General features: G+C 37.4%; 1 protein-coding gene across 1 annotated transcript in view; it reads left to right on the top strand.

Moving 5' to 3' along the window:
* NOX3 (NADPH oxidase 3) overlaps positions 1 to 18,470 on the top strand; it is a 39,441-nt gene that overhangs the window by 9,660 nt on the left and 11,311 nt on the right. The window contains exons 5-10 of the mRNA XM_062573736.1: positions 1,481 to 1,626; positions 4,626 to 4,807; positions 7,759 to 7,888; positions 10,912 to 11,004; positions 12,196 to 12,449; positions 16,126 to 16,288. Coding sequence (XP_062429720.1) covers positions 1,481 to 1,626; positions 4,626 to 4,807; positions 7,759 to 7,888; positions 10,912 to 11,004; positions 12,196 to 12,449; positions 16,126 to 16,288 — 968 coding nt within the window. The remainder of the gene's footprint in view (positions 1 to 1,480; positions 1,627 to 4,625; positions 4,808 to 7,758; positions 7,889 to 10,911; positions 11,005 to 12,195; positions 12,450 to 16,125; positions 16,289 to 18,470) is intronic.

Genomic DNA, 18,470 nt, shown 5'->3' with positions numbered 1-18,470 from the left:
TATCTCTGTGCAGCTCATACCCATTTGGATTCGGTCTCCATCCTACTGAAGCTATTCCAGTTTCTATAAATAATTTATTATTCGTTGGGCCAAAGATTCAGGAAAAAATGGGAACTTAATTTTGCAGTGTGGGTGCTCATGACTTGGAATATTCACTTGTGATCCCTGTGTCGATAAATATTTGATTATTTTTATTAAAGGTTACATCAGAAGTCAGCTCACAAGAGAATAACCCAGTCAGTCTGGTGACTAGAACTTGTGCCTTGATTTAAGTCCCTACTTTAAGCTATGTATAAAGAGGATTTTAAAAGAGGTCTCTCATCCCCCAGTGAGTACCTAAGTATGAGGCAATGAGGTAAAACAGGTGGAAAGCAATGGTGCGAGAGGGAGGGGGGCCCTAGGCTAACACTGTCTTTTGAATGAGGTACAATCTAAGAGCTATTCACAGTGCATGCTTGCCACATCGCCTTGTCCAGCTCTGCAAGGATCACATCAGGAGAATAGAGTGAAAACAACCCCTCCCCAGCCAGGACAGGTAGGCTAAGCTGCTCTTGAGGAGCAGAATGTAATCTTCCTCCTTTTTGCCCTGGCTGCTTTGAGCACTTCCATGGTTAGTGTCCAGCTTTAAATCACATTCTGCTGCCCAGAGCTCTCCCCAGGCACTGTATAGGAGCTTCTATCTCACGTAGAGCAATGGAGCTCAGTAAGTGGATAGGCACCCAAAGGACTTTGCATTGTCAAAGTCCTCATGCATTTAACCCTGCATTTTCATTGTATGACTAGTTGATGATGACTAGTTCAATATGGCATTATTTTTGTGAAAATAGACAATTAGAATTTAAAAAATATATATTCTAAGAGAACATTATTGTTCAGGGAAGCAGATCATATTTGTTTTACCTCAATTATTGCACTTTAGAAAATTTTTTTTAGTGGGCAGGCACAGGAGCAGATAAACACTGAAAGAGAGATGATGATGAGAAGCTAATTATAAAAACTAGAAATAGTGCATCCTAATAGCTGTACTGTAAACGTATAATTGTTTTCATTGTTGTTTTCTACCCTTAAGTATTTAATATTTTGCATTAATGACAACTGTTCTGTAATGGATTTGAGAATTTCTCATATTTAAAACTGCGAAACTTAGTTGCCTCATTTTGAACTATATAAATCAGAGGCAAATGTGTTTATCTCATCTCTCAGGAGATCCTCCTTCTATGACATTGAAGACTGCAGGGCACTTGACAGTCAACATGGGAGATCACACTGGAGCTGTTCTTTCTCTCTGCAAATCAAATTAGTTTCTACGTACTAGACACCAACAAAATTTTCCTGTTGTTGCTAGCTTACTATGTGAGGCTCTCAACTCTTAATTTAACTCTTTTTGAATAGTTCATAGTGTGCTTCATGATATTCCTTCCGGCATTGCAGACACGTACAAGTGCATCTTCAATTTTACGCCATTCTTCCTCTCATGCAGCCATCCATATTGTTGCCCACTTGATCAACATAGAGCGGTATCGTAGGAGCCAATCGAAGGAAGCTGGGGAATTACAGAATAAACTTTCTGGCCTTGGCAAGAACTCACATGAAAGCTACTTGAACCCAATCAGGACCCATGAAACAGTAAGTTATCACTTTTTGGTTTTCCTCATCTAAAAAGTTTTCCTCTGTGGATACTTTTGTCAGTAAAACTGTATTTCAAAGCCTTTTAACCAGAGCGAGAAGGTGCTGCCAGAGGTTAACCTCAATTTCAGCTGAAAACACTTACTCAGAGCTGCAATTTTCAGGTTACTAAGCTCAAAGAAATGTCTATGGTATTTTAATTAGTTTGTCAGAAGGCAGCTGGAGGAGCGGAGGATCAGGAGTGTTATGAATAGCAGACAATGAAATAAGGCTGCAAAGAATTTTTTAAAACTAAATTCAGCTATCAATATACAGAACAAACAGCAACTTCTTTCTTTCTAGAAAAAAATATAATAGTACATAAAAATATTTCTTTCACAGCTGCGATTTGGATCTCCCCATGGTTGTGCAATGTCTTTCTAATTTAGAGGTTGAGTCTGCTCTGTTACATGGAGAGCTTGCATACACAGGGAACTGCATGTGAAAAATCATCCAAGGGCACATTGCTTGTAGGAGGCAGTTCACCGTGAGGCTAATGCAGGTGTGTGTTCTTCAGAGCCAAACAAGACTATGGGCATCTCACTCCTGCTAACAAATGTCTGTGCTTGCTTTGGCGAAAAAGTTATTGTGCTACCTATTCACTCCCTAGGTTATCTCACAGGCTAGAGCTCTTCCTTCTCCTATTTATAACATAAAGAAAAACAGACCTTTTTCTGCAATGCATGCATGTAGAAGAAGTGCAGTTGATCAATTTTTTCTTTTTATCCCATTATGCCATACATCACATAGATGTTATTTGCCTCCTTGTGCATACTGTTGTGTACTCCAGGTTTGAGTCTCACTGTTGAGACTCCCACGTGTATTGTGTCCGCTCTTCAGAAAATTCCCACATACGCAGCATGCAATAAAGGCCATTCAAGCACCAAGGAGCAGGCTCTTTCAGTAACTAGTGTGCTCTACTGAAAGAAGAAACAAAGTGAGATGATGGCTGGACAGCCATCAGTACAATTTCGTAGTATTTTTCAGCTGTGAAGCATTTTGTCCTGTTTTTTCTCTGTTCTTTTTCAGTTTAGATAATGTGATTTTGCACCTTTCCAAACAAATAAGTAACTAAAACTTAAATTTGAAGAAAAACAAGTAAATGAATGGTCTCAGCAGTAGGAATACATAGGTCCTGATTCTGATGTTGACAAACGAGTCAGGTTTATCAGAACAGGACAGCAAGCAAGGACTAAATGCACAGCCCTTTCTGAATACCCAGTGCTCACTCTCACCACATGCATGTGATGTGTTCCCCAAAAACAAAATAGAGCTCATACTGCAGAATGGCAACCTACCATCTTTCAGTGATTATTTACATGCATTTTTTCTCCACTAAGTGTTCCCGCAGTGACATAATTGGCCGGTAGGCCTCTAATTAACATTAAGATCCTAAATACCCTTTAGAAAGAAGGCTAGCATTTTCTGAAATCCTTTTTCAGACTTCTCACAGTAATATACCCCACAATTACATGCCAATTTACAGTCTAGATTATAGTCTAACCTCTAATACTTATATTTCTTTTATTGCCCACTTGTATCTTAGTAGGTACACTCAGAATTCATAAATTATGAAGGAAAGCAAATAAAAGATTGCTCCTACCTTCAAAGAAGAAAGTTCTGAGAGCAACAATTCAGGATTTTTTTTCAGTTTCATCATACCTCTGTAGTAGCAATGTACTAAGTGTCTTTGACATTTTTCCTTGTTTCATCTTAAGATGCAAACTAGCCACTGTAGTGAAAATGTTCAAAACATCACTAGATCAATCCTGTTAATATGTAATAGGATCTGAACATACTCTTCACAGGCACCAATTTGAAAATGTTCTGTGTGCTCTCAAGTGTGAACTTTTGAAAAAAAATGATTTTACTGTAAAAATGGCTGTAAAAATAGCAAGGTGGGATTTTATCATCTCTAGGATTTCCATATCAAATGAGTGCACTTTACAAGTAAAATATAGTTTTTCTTTTTCTCCTCACTTAATAAGCTGTGGTACCAGCTCGGGCTCTGGAAGGCATGCTGAGTCCCTTCATTCCTGTGCATCAGCACCAGTAACACAGATGTATTTTGCAGGCCAAATGGGGACTTCATTTACGCTCTGCCAGAATATTTAGCTTGAGTCTCTTCTCACGTGTGCGATTTTTACTGCCGTTCCTCCCGATCTGCATTTTATATAACTGATATCAGCATCTGACTATTGTATTCAAAATATATCTTCATTTGCACTTTAGTTGATTTTGATGGATTTAGACTGAAGTAGGTAACAGACCTATGCTGAGATCTGCTAGTCATCTTGTCATGGCCTAAGATATCAATGTTTCAGCACTAACAAGCATAAAAATGTAAATATAAATAGATATTTTAAAGCATAAAAATAAGTATTCTCCAGTACATCTTAAGTGCAAGGAACAGGTAAGTGAGATATGCCATTTAGGTAAATGAGAGCATGCCATTTTTACATACCATTTCGGGTATGTAAGAAAACCACACACTTTGAGGTAAAATAAGGACGAAGTAGCCTACTCTTTTTATGATTGCAGGTGCCTTAGCACTTCTTTTTTATCACCTTGACATGAATAGCCAGGTTTGTAAGCTATTTTGGTTGTTACACTTATAGGTGTAATCTTCTCATTTCTCTAATCACTTTTTTTTTTTGTTCTGAGACACTTTCACATAAGAAAAACAGATAAAAACACTACTGAGATTGTGTAATTTCCTTCTTTCAACTCCCCAAACAAACAAATGGTAGCAAACACATATCTGTCTAGGATAAGCCTAAGTTGAAATAGAAGAGTGATGTTTTCCCATCCAGGGTCCTGTCTTGGGTGAAAAAGATGTTTGCCTTGCCTGTGTTTCCTGTTTTGGTTTTATTCCTATGTGAAAATACAAGTAGAATTTCAGCATCACATGTAATAATAATAATAACAAGAATAATAATAATATATTTTTCTTATTCTAGAACACAACAGGAGAGATTCTAACTACCATAGCTGGAGTAACTGGAGTTGTGATTACTGTGGCTTTCGTTCTGATCATGACTTCATCCATGGAGCCCATCAGAAGGTCATCCTATGAGGTGTTCTGGTACACCCATCACCTCTTTGTGGTTTTCTTTATTGGTTTAATATGCCATGGCATGGGGTAAGTATCTGTATGAACTACATAATGTGTATGTACACAGTCTGAGATGAAGCATGATGCAAATCTATAGTACTGTGTCCTATTAACAAGCTGCTAGGATCTTTGCTTAGAGATAGATCACAAAATGAAAGCACTTTGAAATTTAAACACACTGTTTTTATGAGGACTAAATGTGTTTTGGTTCTTTCAGATTCTTCTCACAACCTGCACCTTATCAATAGATTAGAATAAATGAATGAGCTTCCATGGCTGGGAACTGGGGTCATTCCAGATTAGGAATCAAACCATTGTGGGTTCAAATTAATAAGAGAGAGACCTTCTGCTCAGATGTTTTGCTTGTAAAAATGCTTGTAAGACATTTTACAAGAGGAGGGACACACAAAAAAGACCCAGTGAACTATGAGAGCTTTCAGTGTGTTGACTGCTCAGTGGTGAATGTTCCTGTGGACATTTTCTTGTATATTCATAAAAGTAAAGTGTTTTTGTCCCTCTTTCACTATGGCAAAAATAACTGCAAATTCCCTCACCATAAGGAAGCAGTATGCAGTAGTGGTGGGCATTGTATTGTGAATCATGTCAGCTCTCCAGGTCTAAATGACTAGCAAGCATATCAGGTTTAGCACTAGCCTAATCAGGTGGCTTTTAGGGAGAGGAGTACCAGGTCACTGCTTCTTTTCTTGCTTTTTGTCACAAGAGGAAGGTCTGTCCTATTGGTATAGGGCTCCTGCTTCTCACACTGAGGGACAGAAGGTTTGGGAGAACCTGCTTAAGAGCTTGGGGGGTAATAAATCTTCTGTCTATTCAGTGTGAGAGCAAGGAGGCACCTGATGATAGAAAAAGTTTCTATCTTCTGTTTCTGGCTCTATTAATATAGATCATAGAATCATAGAATGAATGATAACATGTTTGAAACATGTCATGAGATGAGCTGAAGGTGATCATAGAATTGGTATGGTTGGAAGGGACCTCTGGAGATCATCTAGTCCAACCCCCAAATGAATGGCCCATACAAGGATCAAATTCATGGCCCGGGCATTGTTAGCACCATGCTGTAACCAACTGAGCTAAACCTGATCTTCTCCTTCCTTACCCTTATTCACTTCCCTCCTTTTTCCACTGTTATTTATAATAGTCTTATTATGAATCTCCTGCAATACATCTATATTAGCATTTTAATTAGGGAGTACAGTTTTGAAGCACATCTCCTAGTCCTCCTCACTTACTCTGCTTTTGTTCATACCCAGGAGCAGTCTCAGAGTGCATGACCTGGATTGCTTTTGGATGAAATTATACTGAAAGTTTAGTCCCAGGAAAGCTTCCATGTGATCCAAGTACTAACAAGTGATCAGTTCATGGGACCAAACTAGAGCTAGTCAAAAGTAACCCCCTGAAAGTATGCAATGCAAAGCCCTCAGCAAGTAGTGCTTTGCTCTATAGATCTCCTGTTGACTACCTAGTGTACACATAGCTTCAAGTTGTTGTAATGCTTTCCAGATCTAGATACAGAGTTACCCCACGTTATCATACTGTGATTCTTGTGTCTCTTTTGTAAAACATTCAGATGGTATTGCCCGCCTCTGAACATACAGACAATTATTCTCTGATGCGCAGAACTTCTTAGACAACAGCAGTGTATGCATGTGTCTGTTCTCAGGAGGTGTGTGGAGCCACCACAGGGCAAATAACAGGCTTACACAATGTTTTGTGGTGTGTTACTTTTCTCACCTCTTCCCTTGTGATTTGAGAGTTGTCACATTTAGTTTGGCTTTGAGTGTGCCTGAAACTGGCCCAGTTAATTAGTCCTAAGCTTCAGAGGCACAGCTGCAAACAAATGCTGTAAACCGTATTCTGGCCTGATTAAGAAGGCCTGTCTCTCTCTTTCAAATCTTTTCAAACAACTACAATGAACCCTTTAAACCTTCAGCTTTGGAAGGTCCATCTACACAGCCAACTGATCAACACTCCTCAGCAATTGATTTCCCTGAAAAGGGGACACCAATATCAATAACATTAAACAAGCCTGATGGTTGCTCCAGGTTGGGGATAGACTGCAGCAGAATAGCCCTTGCTACCCAACACATCTCTGCCACTGCTCCTTATAAAAAAAAGCAAGCCAAAACCAAGATTTCATCCACTTCCCATCTCTTCCTCCTTCCCAGGAGACTGAACAAAAGCAACTGCCCACTGGAGCCTTTTTCTCTCTTTTTCTATCTAGGAGGTAGCAGTTCATGACACAGACACATGAAAGAAGGCAGTTCTTATTCTCTACTCTTTTATAACACAATTGCAGGACAGGCTAACATTGTCAATCCAAAGTAAGCATGGAGGGAAAATAAAGAGAAACAGTATGAAATAGATAGGATTTACTATAAAAATCTTCCTTCCCTACCCATAATCAACACCAGCTGAAACCCATTTAAACTGACTAGTCTGTATTGATGTGTTTGGGAAAATTCACGTCATTAACATTTTCTGAAGTAAAGAAGCTAGAATTTAGTATGTTTAGAAAGCACACATCTCATTACAGTCCTCCAACTTTATTTTCAGCTTTCAAAAATGAAAGCAGCAAAGAAAAGAGAATGTCTGTCACTATTAAGCTTTATAATTTTTCTAAACAATACCAGAGTATCATATATATATAGAAGAGGTATAGGCATCTGCTCCGAAGAACCTGCATTCAAATTTTGCTACAGACACCTAAATGTATGTATTCTGTGCAAGGACTTGCCATCTTCAGATGCATTTACATATAGCACTCCTTAATGTCGTAGAAAAATCATGGCAAACCTAAAGGAAATATGTTTTGAACAAGAGAGCAGAACAGGCTTGAAAGAGGTAGTAGTTGAACATTCAGCTGAATGTAGATCTGCATTCAAGTAATAGTATAAAACCTACAGATACTTAGCAAAATTGCAAAGAAGGATATCACTGATGAATATTTTTGTTTTAAGTCAGCTTGTTCGAGGTCAGACACCTCAGAGTCTGCTGCTTCACAATGTCACTTACTGTAAAGATCACTATCTGGAATGGGAGAAAGCCGCTCAGTGTCCCCTGCCACAGTTTTCAGGCAACAGACCTGTGGTAAGAGTGATGTTTGTCTTCTGTTCTTAACTGAATGCTGTCCCTTAAGAGACCAAATGTCTGAGGAAATAGGTGGTTGGAGTGTATGCTGCTATTAACCGGCATTTAGCATAATGTTTCAAGAGTTATGTTATATTTCTGTTCCATGACCTAACCTCACAAGTAGTGATTCCTACTTGTACAAATATACACAAATAAAGGGTGCTATATAAAATTTTGATGTTATAAATAATTATTATTTCTGGAAGATCATTTAGTTAGGCAAAACTCACGTTGAAGAGTATTGATTTCAGAATTGGTCTCTATTTAATCTGTTGTGTCACCAATATCCTTGATGTGTTTGTTGCACAAATACAGTCTCTAGGTGAAAATTTTATAAGCATAGTGATACAGAAAATACAATGGAACAGGAAATCTAGGGATGCAAATTATTATTATTATTGTAACTAATAATGCTTTAATATGTATATTCTAAATATCACGGGAAAGTAAGTTGGAGATAAAATGCCCTTGCTTTGGGGCACGTACTTCATATCATCCAGCCTTGAGATCTTAAGCTAGGTAAAAAGGAGAGAATTTGAAAATGAGAGTTATGAAAAGGATAGGAGAAAAGCAGGAAAAATGTCCCACAGAAGGGTGGTTTTGCTGCAACAGGATTGCAAATCCACAGGGGGTAATTAAGTAGCAGACTTGTGTAGTATGTCAGATGTCTAGCATCTAAGCAAAATCATTTAACATTTACAACTAAAGATTTTGCTTGCTCATATGCAAGTTTTTGTTATTCATTCCAAAAAAGAAAAAATACCAAAAGAAATCTTAACAGGGAATAATTAGCATTCGGTATCTTGTAGCTCTTTTAATGGCTGACATAGATTTTTCTTAAACTAAACTATTGTTAGCCACTGTCCAACCTGCATATTAATGAGAAAGTGAATGCCTCTCTAAAAATTTCAGCTACAGTGTCGCCATAAAAATCAATACTTCACTATGCACTGTGAATACAGACACAAGCTTGCTTCCAACAGCATGTCTTGACATTCATTATCATAAAGCCAGAGAGAACTTCCACCTCTCTGTGTTAAACCTAGTATGCCACAGTTTCCTGCATACCCAAGGCCATACTTGCAGTCACATTCAATGACTTGTGATATCACCATATGGCATATAGATCATCTATAAGAATAGTGTTTTGCTGGGTGGGTAATGCTCTGTGGTCTAATACCTGACACTTGATTAGCAAAAATTCTTTCAGAGAATAAAAATCTCTGGTGAGACCTCTGCAGTGCCTACAGGGGCAGATGCAGATGTGATCAGTCACATGTGTTTGGGGACACCAGACTGGCCCTGCTGGCCATTGCTCCTGGGGGAGGCTAATGCGACAAGCCCATCTCCCAGTAAAGCCACACCTGTTCCTGCTCCATATTTCAGCCCATGGAAGCCTGATCTGGTTCCCACTGGAGATACTGAAGCTCTTCAGTCATACCCAGAGCATCCAAACTTCTGTTCTCATGTTCTCTCCTGAGCCTTTGCTGCCCCAGCAGCAAATTCTCATTACAAGAGGAAATCACCAATTGCGCAAGAATACAGATGTCCCGATTATCTAGCCAGAAGTGGTGTTGCTTAGCAGCCCTCCCTTTCCTGTTGATGCCGTTGTCCTAAACCAACCAAAAGGCATTTCAGAGCAATGGCGTATTTAAAACCTGAACCGAGCTCCTGTCTCTGAGGATAGCCTGCAGTTTTAACATTCCCATCACATGCTTTTATTTATAGGTAGCACAAATAGAGGGGAGGAAAAACAGGTTTCATCATTACTGTGGCTTGATATATGCTAATATATTCAAGATATGTGAGATTACCCACTGTGCAGAGACACCTGTAGTATTTAGGGACAACGGATGAGTTGAGTTTCTGCTTTAACTCAGAATCTTCTGGATTATGCTGGCTTCTTCCCATTATTAAATCATGCATTTTTTTAATTTAATTTTCAAGACTTAACCTTGGGAAATTGCCACTCCATCCTCTTAGCACTTTCTAAGGAAGCCACATAATTTTATGGCTTGCCTCTCATAAAAGATACTTTATAACCTGTGTTACCCAGCTTGCAGAGCAAAGTCAATGTTTCAGCAAGTAAAGTTACTCTTTGGAGATTTTAAAAACCACATGATTTTGGAGTCTTCAGTTAGCTCAAATGATCTATGTATGTAATTAGACTGGAAATAAAACAGTATCTTCTATAGACAAAAAGAACTGAAATTTTTAATCCTGAAGATTGAATTACATCTAATTACCTAAGCTATCATAGTACAACAGAATAAAATAATCAGCTAGTATACTTGAAATAGCCAAGTACTTTTGATTATTAAAGTGATCAGTACATACGAGTGATCAGCAAGTACAAGTACAGCAATCATGTACAATACTTAAAGTATGATCAGCTTGGTATCCTAGGTCAACAAAACACATTTACTGATACAGAGCAGACTAATGAATTAAATGGAAGTGTATCCTATTCCTCTAATTGAATATTTGGGACTTAAAGTTTTTTCATGCATCATCAGTAAATTCACAGCTGACAATGACAGCTACTCCTATCTGACCCTTCTGAAATTTTTTAGTCTCTAAAGAGCAGCGAAATAGTAAGGCCATGGGTAGTATTGTATAAACACATGCATCTATACCTCCTTATGTCCATTAACATCTCTATATAACTCCTAAATAAATTTATCTTTTTGCCTGTTAGTAGGAATAGATTTTTAAAGCTGGTTCTTGGCCAGAATACAGATGGCTATTAGCACCGCTTTTGGAGTGTGTCCGTGAAGGAGTCCCATATGTCTGTTCTAAGGGAAAGCCAGAATTGTTACCATAGCACAAGAAATACTGTCTTGAGAAAGATGGACCAAAATCACAGAAGAGAATTCACATCATCATCTTTTAGGAGAACTGCTGTTTTATGCCAGAAATGTAAAATATTTTTGAAGAAATTAAAATACATTTGTGGGTTTTTAACATGCAACTTTCTACAGGCATGGAAGTGGATTTTAAGTCCTGTGGTGTTGTATATCTGTGAAAGAATCATTAGATTTTGGAGATTTCGACAGGAGGTGGTCATTACTAAGGTAGGCTATGTAGCTTGCATAACTGCATAAAAAGAACTGAATGCCAATGATTTTTTTTTGATTGATAATTTCTCTATATTGTGATCTTCTTCTTTGCTTCTAGTTTCAGCAGCTTTTACATGAGTACTATGGTTTCAACCAAGTACTGATTTTATGTTTTCCATTTATTCCAGTAGCAAATCTGTAAGTACATTCCATATGGGATCAAACTTGATTGACAAAGTACCAGACTTATTAGACTCTACCACCGTAACACAGACCTCTGGTCAGAGAATATCTCTTTTTTCTGAAGTGAAACACACATACTACTGCAGTAAATGGCACAGAAACAATTGATTTCAGTAGGATACAGTTTTTGCTTTCGAATCTGAAGTCTTCCAGGAGATTGAGGAATATACTATCAATTAGTGTAAATTGTCAAAGCTTCATTAATATCCGTACAACTGTGACAATTTATCCTGGCTGTAAATATCTTTATGTACCTAGGGCCTATTTAATACACAGCAGAATGAATCAGGAATGCTGCTATTGAAGCAGCCCAGTCCTCACATATCTAGCTGGCAATCAGAAACAAGCTTATCTTGTATGAGGGGAAAAGTATGATGGATAGAATGTGGTGCTGATTTCATAAAGTGGCCGTGATCTGAGAGTCTTGAGTATAGTACATGTGACGTATAAAACTGGCTGCTTAACTGAGAGGAGCTCTTAATAAGAGTGTATTAGAACTGAACTCATTGGGCTTGATTCTTCCAAAATCAACAATATCCCCATATCAGTCAATTGTGTTACTTGAGGGTAAAACTGGAAAAATCATTCCAGTCAATTAAAGAATACTTTTGCCTGGACTCCACTAAGATAGAAAGTTGTCAAAGTTTTGATTTGTTACAGCCTTTACTCTGCTTCTTAGACTCATAATTCAAGTTGTCACATGTTACATACTGTAAGTGCTCTCAAGCTGTTGGGCAGCAACAGCACTACAATGTATAGAATAGATCATTATCTACAAGACTTTTAAAAACTACTATGTATCCTAATTTTTATTAACTTTTGGTTGAAATCAAGCATAAATGATTATAAAGTCATCTGTAATTGAATGGTAATAAACATTCACCTTTTTAATAGGCCCTTTTTATTGTTTAGGGCCCTTTTTATAGGCTCTATTTTAAAATAGGCCCCTTTACTATTGTTTAGGTGGTGATGCATTCCTCTGGAGTCCTTGAGCTTCATATGAAGAAAAGCGGCTTTAAAATGGAACCCGGCCAATACATCTTTCTGCAGTGCTCATCTGTCTCACAGCTGGAGTGGCATCCTTTCACGCTCACTTCAGCTCCTGAGGAAGAATTCTTCAGTGTTCACATAAGAGTAGCTGGGGACTGGACTGCAGCCCTCTTCAAGGCCTTTGAAGCAGAGGAAAAAGCTTTCAGGGAACTGTGGATGTTACCAAGGTTTGAATAATAAACAATACATTTCAAAATGTTAATTTTACATTTTAAAATAAATTTTAACATTTTAATTTTAATTAATTTTGTGTGTATTCTTTGTGGCACAGTATTAGATCACAGTCCTGGGTCCATAAATATATCATTTTATTAAAGAGCTATAAGCAAACATGGTCATGAACTTAGGACAATGGCTATCAGGAAGACCTGATCACTAACCCAAGATTTAAAGTCCATCTGTGCTTATATCTATGTCTATATCTATCTATATATGTATCATCTATATTTATATCAACTATATCTGTAGATATCCATTTCAATAGGTGAGTATTTATGAATTAAAATGACATTTGAAGCTATCTGTTAGCTATTTGCCTGAATATATTCTTCTGATGGCATCCATCACCTGGTATCCAAATGTCTGGACTGACGTTTTTCCCCTAGATATTCTGCGGCCCCAGAAACTTCTGCTGGCACCTTATTTTTTCCAGCAGTATCTCTCAACTCTGTTGCTGATGTCCAAGATCTGTTCCAATTTACAAAGGTTATCAGCGTTTAAATTCTGTGTCTTTGGCAAACTAATGCAAACAGGTTGATTCTTCATTGGTTCAAGTCAACAGGGCTCCACTGAAGTTAATGGAGCTACCTTGCCTTACACTAACTAAATATGTAACAAATTCAAACCATTTAGCTATTTGCTGCTATAGTGAAGATTCTAGGGAAAGAAAACAGTCCGGCACAAGATAATTTGAATTCTAGTGGAGTATGTAGGGCTCAGACCTGAAAAGGCTATTTTTCCCCTTAGAAAATTGGTTTTGATGAGGGAGTTCTAGTAAAGCTGAGCAGCAAAGGGCACTTGTTTAACTGCATTTATACAATTTAATGGGACCTGGATGCTAAAGAACATTCCCCTAAAAAGCTTATAGATGCCATCAAGCTTCACAGGCATACTAGAATGTAGGGACTGAGAAGAAAACTTGCCTTATATCAGTTAGTAAGAATTAGAAATGAAAGCTGTGCCTTTACTGAAGGCAACTGGAATGAGAAGTATACAATTTCAGCAGAACTGGGACAGGAATGGTCTGAAGTGATTGACAGGCAGTGTGAAAAATGAGAAAGAGAAAATGTTATCAAATGTTGCTGGCCACAATACAGGGTTGAAATTAACGGTGCTGTCATATATGAAGTCTCTTCTTTTTAATCCTGTTAGGATGCTTAATGCCATCATTCAGTTGCTTTCTTGCAATATATTAAAAAGAATATTTCAATAGTTAAGCTAGCAATAAAGCAAGGTACCAGTTTCTTAAAAATAATAACCAAATCAGTGACTATATTAAAAAATAAGATATAGCAAAAACTGAGCAGAAGACAGAAGATATTTAGCAACTTAACTGTAAGGTAAAGTTCTAAAAATAAAATATGTATGTTGTAATTAATAAAAGAGGACTAAAATAAAATATACACACATTTATATAGGTAGAAAAGACTGTTAGCTGTGATTTCTGGTTAATTTAAAAGATAAGAGTATAGAACAGACTATTACTATAAAAATTATTAAATTCCATCTTATGTTTCTTAGGGTTTTTTAGTTCACATTATTACTGTTTTAGCACATTGTCCCAAAATCTTACTCCTCTTAGGATCAGGAATAATACACATTCCTGTTGATTAGGATGTCTAAGTTTCAAAAATAACAGAGGAATTCTCTAATGTTACTTTTTCAAACTAAATAGTTTCCCTATCTTCTCCAAACATACAAGACTTCTTTCTAATGAAATTGTGTAAATAGACATAAAGAATGTGGACAATTCAAAGCATAGTTAGAAATATTTTACATCTCTATTTTCTAGTCCTCTCTTGGTAAATGAAGAGGTAATTTTTTTGCCACTTTATTCACTATCTTCCTACCTTCCTCCGTGGTCTCTATATCAAATGAATGGATCATATAGGTTGTTTTTTCTCTCTTTCTCCTCCCTGCTTCTCTGAGTCTTTGTATTAGTCTAAGCTTTCTAGCTACAGGAACAGCATGGCTTTCAAATAGATTATGAAATCTCTGCCACCAGAGGGTTTAGGAGTAGACCGACTAGACAAATATCTGTAAAGAATGATTTAGATAAAACTGATCCTGTCTTGTAGCGTGGAGAGAGAATCAATAATCTCTTGAAATTCCATCCAGATCAGTCTTTCTCAATTGGTTAACAATAATGAGAATTGCTACCAACTTCACATGGAACTATATAGAAAGTTTACCCAAAAGCAGTTCTTAGGTACTTTATATAAATATGTAAGTACATATGTATATATATATAATGTTCTATCTGTGCAATCTAGATATCTAATGAAAAGCTTTGCATTTCATATCTTAAATTAACCCTGTTTTACAGGAAGTTTTGAATGCTCAGAAAGCACAGGGTTGGGCAATAATCTGAATAATCATATACCAAAAATAGTTTACTTTGTTTATATCTGAGGCCAAATCTTCAAAAGTTATCCTTGAGTAGCTGTTTCAGATTGCACTTGCAGGCCATTTGAAATATTGACATAAAAACAAACCTTGTGGCAAGTACAAATGAAAGGGAATGATAAGATTTTTAGGTACACATAAGGAAAGCAACAGTAGAGTTTGAGATATGTTGCATCCCTGTATTTGTGCATACCGTCACTTAGTGATCCACCCTTTCTTTTCTTGTTAAAACACTTCATACTTTGTATGTCTGCACACTTGTTTGTACTATTTAAACTGAATTTTTAAGATGATTCATGCAATAATGAGCACAAGGCAAGAGGAAAGCTGGAAGAGAGGAAACTCATTTTTTCTGAAAATGGGCGTTAGATTGTGAAACAATCTTCCAGAGAAGGGAATGGAAGCTCTCTCATTTACGTTATTTAAAGACAGACTGGACAGAGTACTCAGAAGTCTAGTGTATATTTACATTCCATGTTTCTGGGGGAATGGTTCTGATTATTTAGTACTCTTTTCCTTCTCTAATTTTGACCAAAATGAATGCTTCAACATCCACAATGCTGATTATAGGAGTAAGTAACATAAACAAGTCATTCTGCTCAAAAATTTCCCCTTTAGGTCAGTTACTAAGTACAATATTATTGCCAAAAAAGTATGGTTTTTAATTCTGATTTCTTTGAAAGAGCTGAGAAAATAGTAGTTGTCTTGCATATGATGACTTCTTTCTTGCTTTTTCTTTTATTACTTTTACACGTATAGATAACTTTTCAAAATGATTAATATAATCTGTTCCTCTCTGCTTTGATATATACAGTGTATAAAATAAAGCTCTAAAACCAGAATACTTTTCAGTAATTCATAATTAAATATGCAAATTCCACAGCTAAATTTGGACATGCATTTATATGACTAATCACATTCCAGAAAGCCAGAAAATTGCAATTGCATGCTTAAATAGATGGCTAGGCCCCAAAACTACATGGGTGCTCTTGTTCTCTCATTTCAGGAAAAAAAGTTGCTTTGCTATTAAATGGCAACCTCTGAAAATTGTACGCATTTATATGTGTAATTCATATGCCAACTTAGACATGTCTATCTTTCTTCCATTTTAATATGTTCAACAGAAGCCCAATTTTTAAAAATGTAGCCCAGCGGATTTTAACTTTTACATCCCTTTGATACATTGCTGATTCTTAACTAAATGTCTTGCTGCTGTAGACTGGCTGTGGATGGACCATATGGAGCTGCAACTACAGATGTTTTTCACTACCGAGTGAGCGTATGCATTGCGGCAGGAATAGGAGTCACACCATTTGCCTCTGTTCTAAAATCCATTTGGTACAAATGCTGCAATCCTAGCACAGCACTGACGCTGCAGAAGGTAGGTGGGAAAATTTATCACTCTTTTAAAAAGTTCCACAAATGAGCTTATATTGTGAAAGCTGAAGAGGTGATTCAGAGCTGGAAACTCACTGGATTGCTCTAACTCCCCCCAAGAAGCAGGCACTCGCAAGGCACTGAAAAATGGAAAAACTAGCTTCCTCGTTTAGGCACATAAGGCTGGTAGCTCACGAGAGCTGGTGTGAATAACCTCTTCTGCTCCCCCATTTGCAGGTACCTTTGCACAAGTCCCCTCTCTCTCCTGTCTTTTCCTACGCCTCTCCTTTGCCGCCTCTGTGACCCCTCAGGGAGCCAGTCTGGCTTACTAGCCCAGGCAATACTTGGTTGATCCATCTCTGCTGGTGCAGGGAGCAGAATCTGCTAGCAGACAGTCAAGCACGTCCCAGAGCTGCCCCGGAAGGAGGCACAGCTGGGGCCAGCGGGCTCCAAGGGGAGAGAAGCAGCAGCCTGTTACATCAGTGAACGTGACTTGCCTATCTACACCTCAACTATTGTTCTTTACTGAAGCTTTTTTCTACCTCCTTTCTGCTTTCCAGCTGTTTCAGTTGCTATTGCATGGTAGGGTCTTCAGAATTCACTGTCATTTCCAGATGGAAAAAGGTAGCCTTCACTGAAATATTTTTTTATTAAATATTACAGAATCAGTTTTTCAGTAGTAATTGGAAACAAACAGGGAATGCAAATAGACAGATAGGAAGGTAGGTAGGTAGAGAGCTAGAAATTTGATCTCTTTCTTATAGAGACATACTGTTAATTCATCTCAGACAGTCCTGAAGAGCAGAACACGTTCCTTGTTCAGCTACCGGTTTCATGAGGGCCCTTTGGCTGAGTGTCTGATCCGGAATGCTGCATTCGGCAACTATTAGCTACTTTTGCCATCTTGGAAAATCAGAAGGATATTAGTCGGTATAAAAGGAATACAAAATGGCCTTCTAAATGCGAGATGAGATGCATATATAAAGATGCACATTGCTGCCTGCAAACAACTTCATTTAATTCATTGAAAAAATATGTTGGGGACTGTAAGGCATGGATATTACCAATTAAGTTAACATACTCTTAATTTGCTAGTGTATTGTATGTTTTTGCTAAAGATACATGAAGCAGCATTGGGTGAGAACAGGTGAAGAAGAGATAACGGTGAGGTAGACCGAGGAATGAGAAGGTAACAGAAAAAAAAATCAGCTACATGTCCTATCCTCTCTTCATGGTGGCAAGTGGTAGCCCATGGACCCTACAGCTTATTTTAGCTCACTTTATGATGTAAAAGCTGAACTGAGAACTGTTCAGCATTTCACATTTAAGAACAGATGTTGAAATTGCATTTGAGTGGACAGATCTCTAAGAGGGTCAGTGCATATGGAGTTGAATGCAGGACCAAGAGACTGATCTTTACAAATTAAAGTGTGTAAAAATAGGCATCTTAACGACAAGCTGCCACTGAAAAAGGATCTGGGATTTTAATAACTGAGGAGTTTGAGGAGAGGTTCAAATTGCCAGGCAGAATCTTTGAGGTAGAGAAAGCACTGGGAAGGAAGAGAAATAAAAATGAAAATATGTACTGGATGTGAAAAGAAGTGTACTTGCAAACATTCCCACTGTACCAGAAGGGTTTTTTCCACTGGAAGGCGAGTGACACATATGTATATATGTTATATATGTATATTTTGTTATGTATGTATACATGTAAAATTGTTATTATTATCATTGCTGTTGTTATCTTAAGGGGAAAACAAGCTCAATTTAACTATACATTGAGAGCATAGTTTACTTCAGGGTGTTCATCCATAGCTTTGGGAGAATCCTATGCAGGTAAACCTACAGAGCTAAATGCATGGTGTATCCTACCAGAGCTTTTTGCTATAAAGAGTTCACTCTCTCTGAATTCCTGTTAAATACAAACATATAATGATTTCTATATATTCTTTCTCTGTATCTTGGCTTCTTTACTGGTACACTGGGAATAGTAATGCTTATTTTCACACTTTATGAAGTCAGTGTTTGTAAAATATTTTGAAATCCTGGATGAAGGTGCTGGGGAAGTTCACAGCTTATTTTAAAAATTTAGCCATCATTTTAGTGAGAATGATTAATCTCACGGTAGTGCCACCTTTTTTTCCATTGGTTGAAAGCTTCCACTTGTGGTGTAATTACAAATAATT

This window comes from Rhea pennata, chromosome 3, assembly GCF_028389875.1.
Source record: "Rhea pennata isolate bPtePen1 chromosome 3, bPtePen1.pri, whole genome shotgun sequence".
NCBI classification, from domain to species: domain Eukaryota; kingdom Metazoa; phylum Chordata; class Aves; order Rheiformes; family Rheidae; genus Rhea; species Rhea pennata.
Note: the sequence above shows the minus strand (reverse complement) of the source record. Positions and strands in the feature narration are given on the sequence as shown.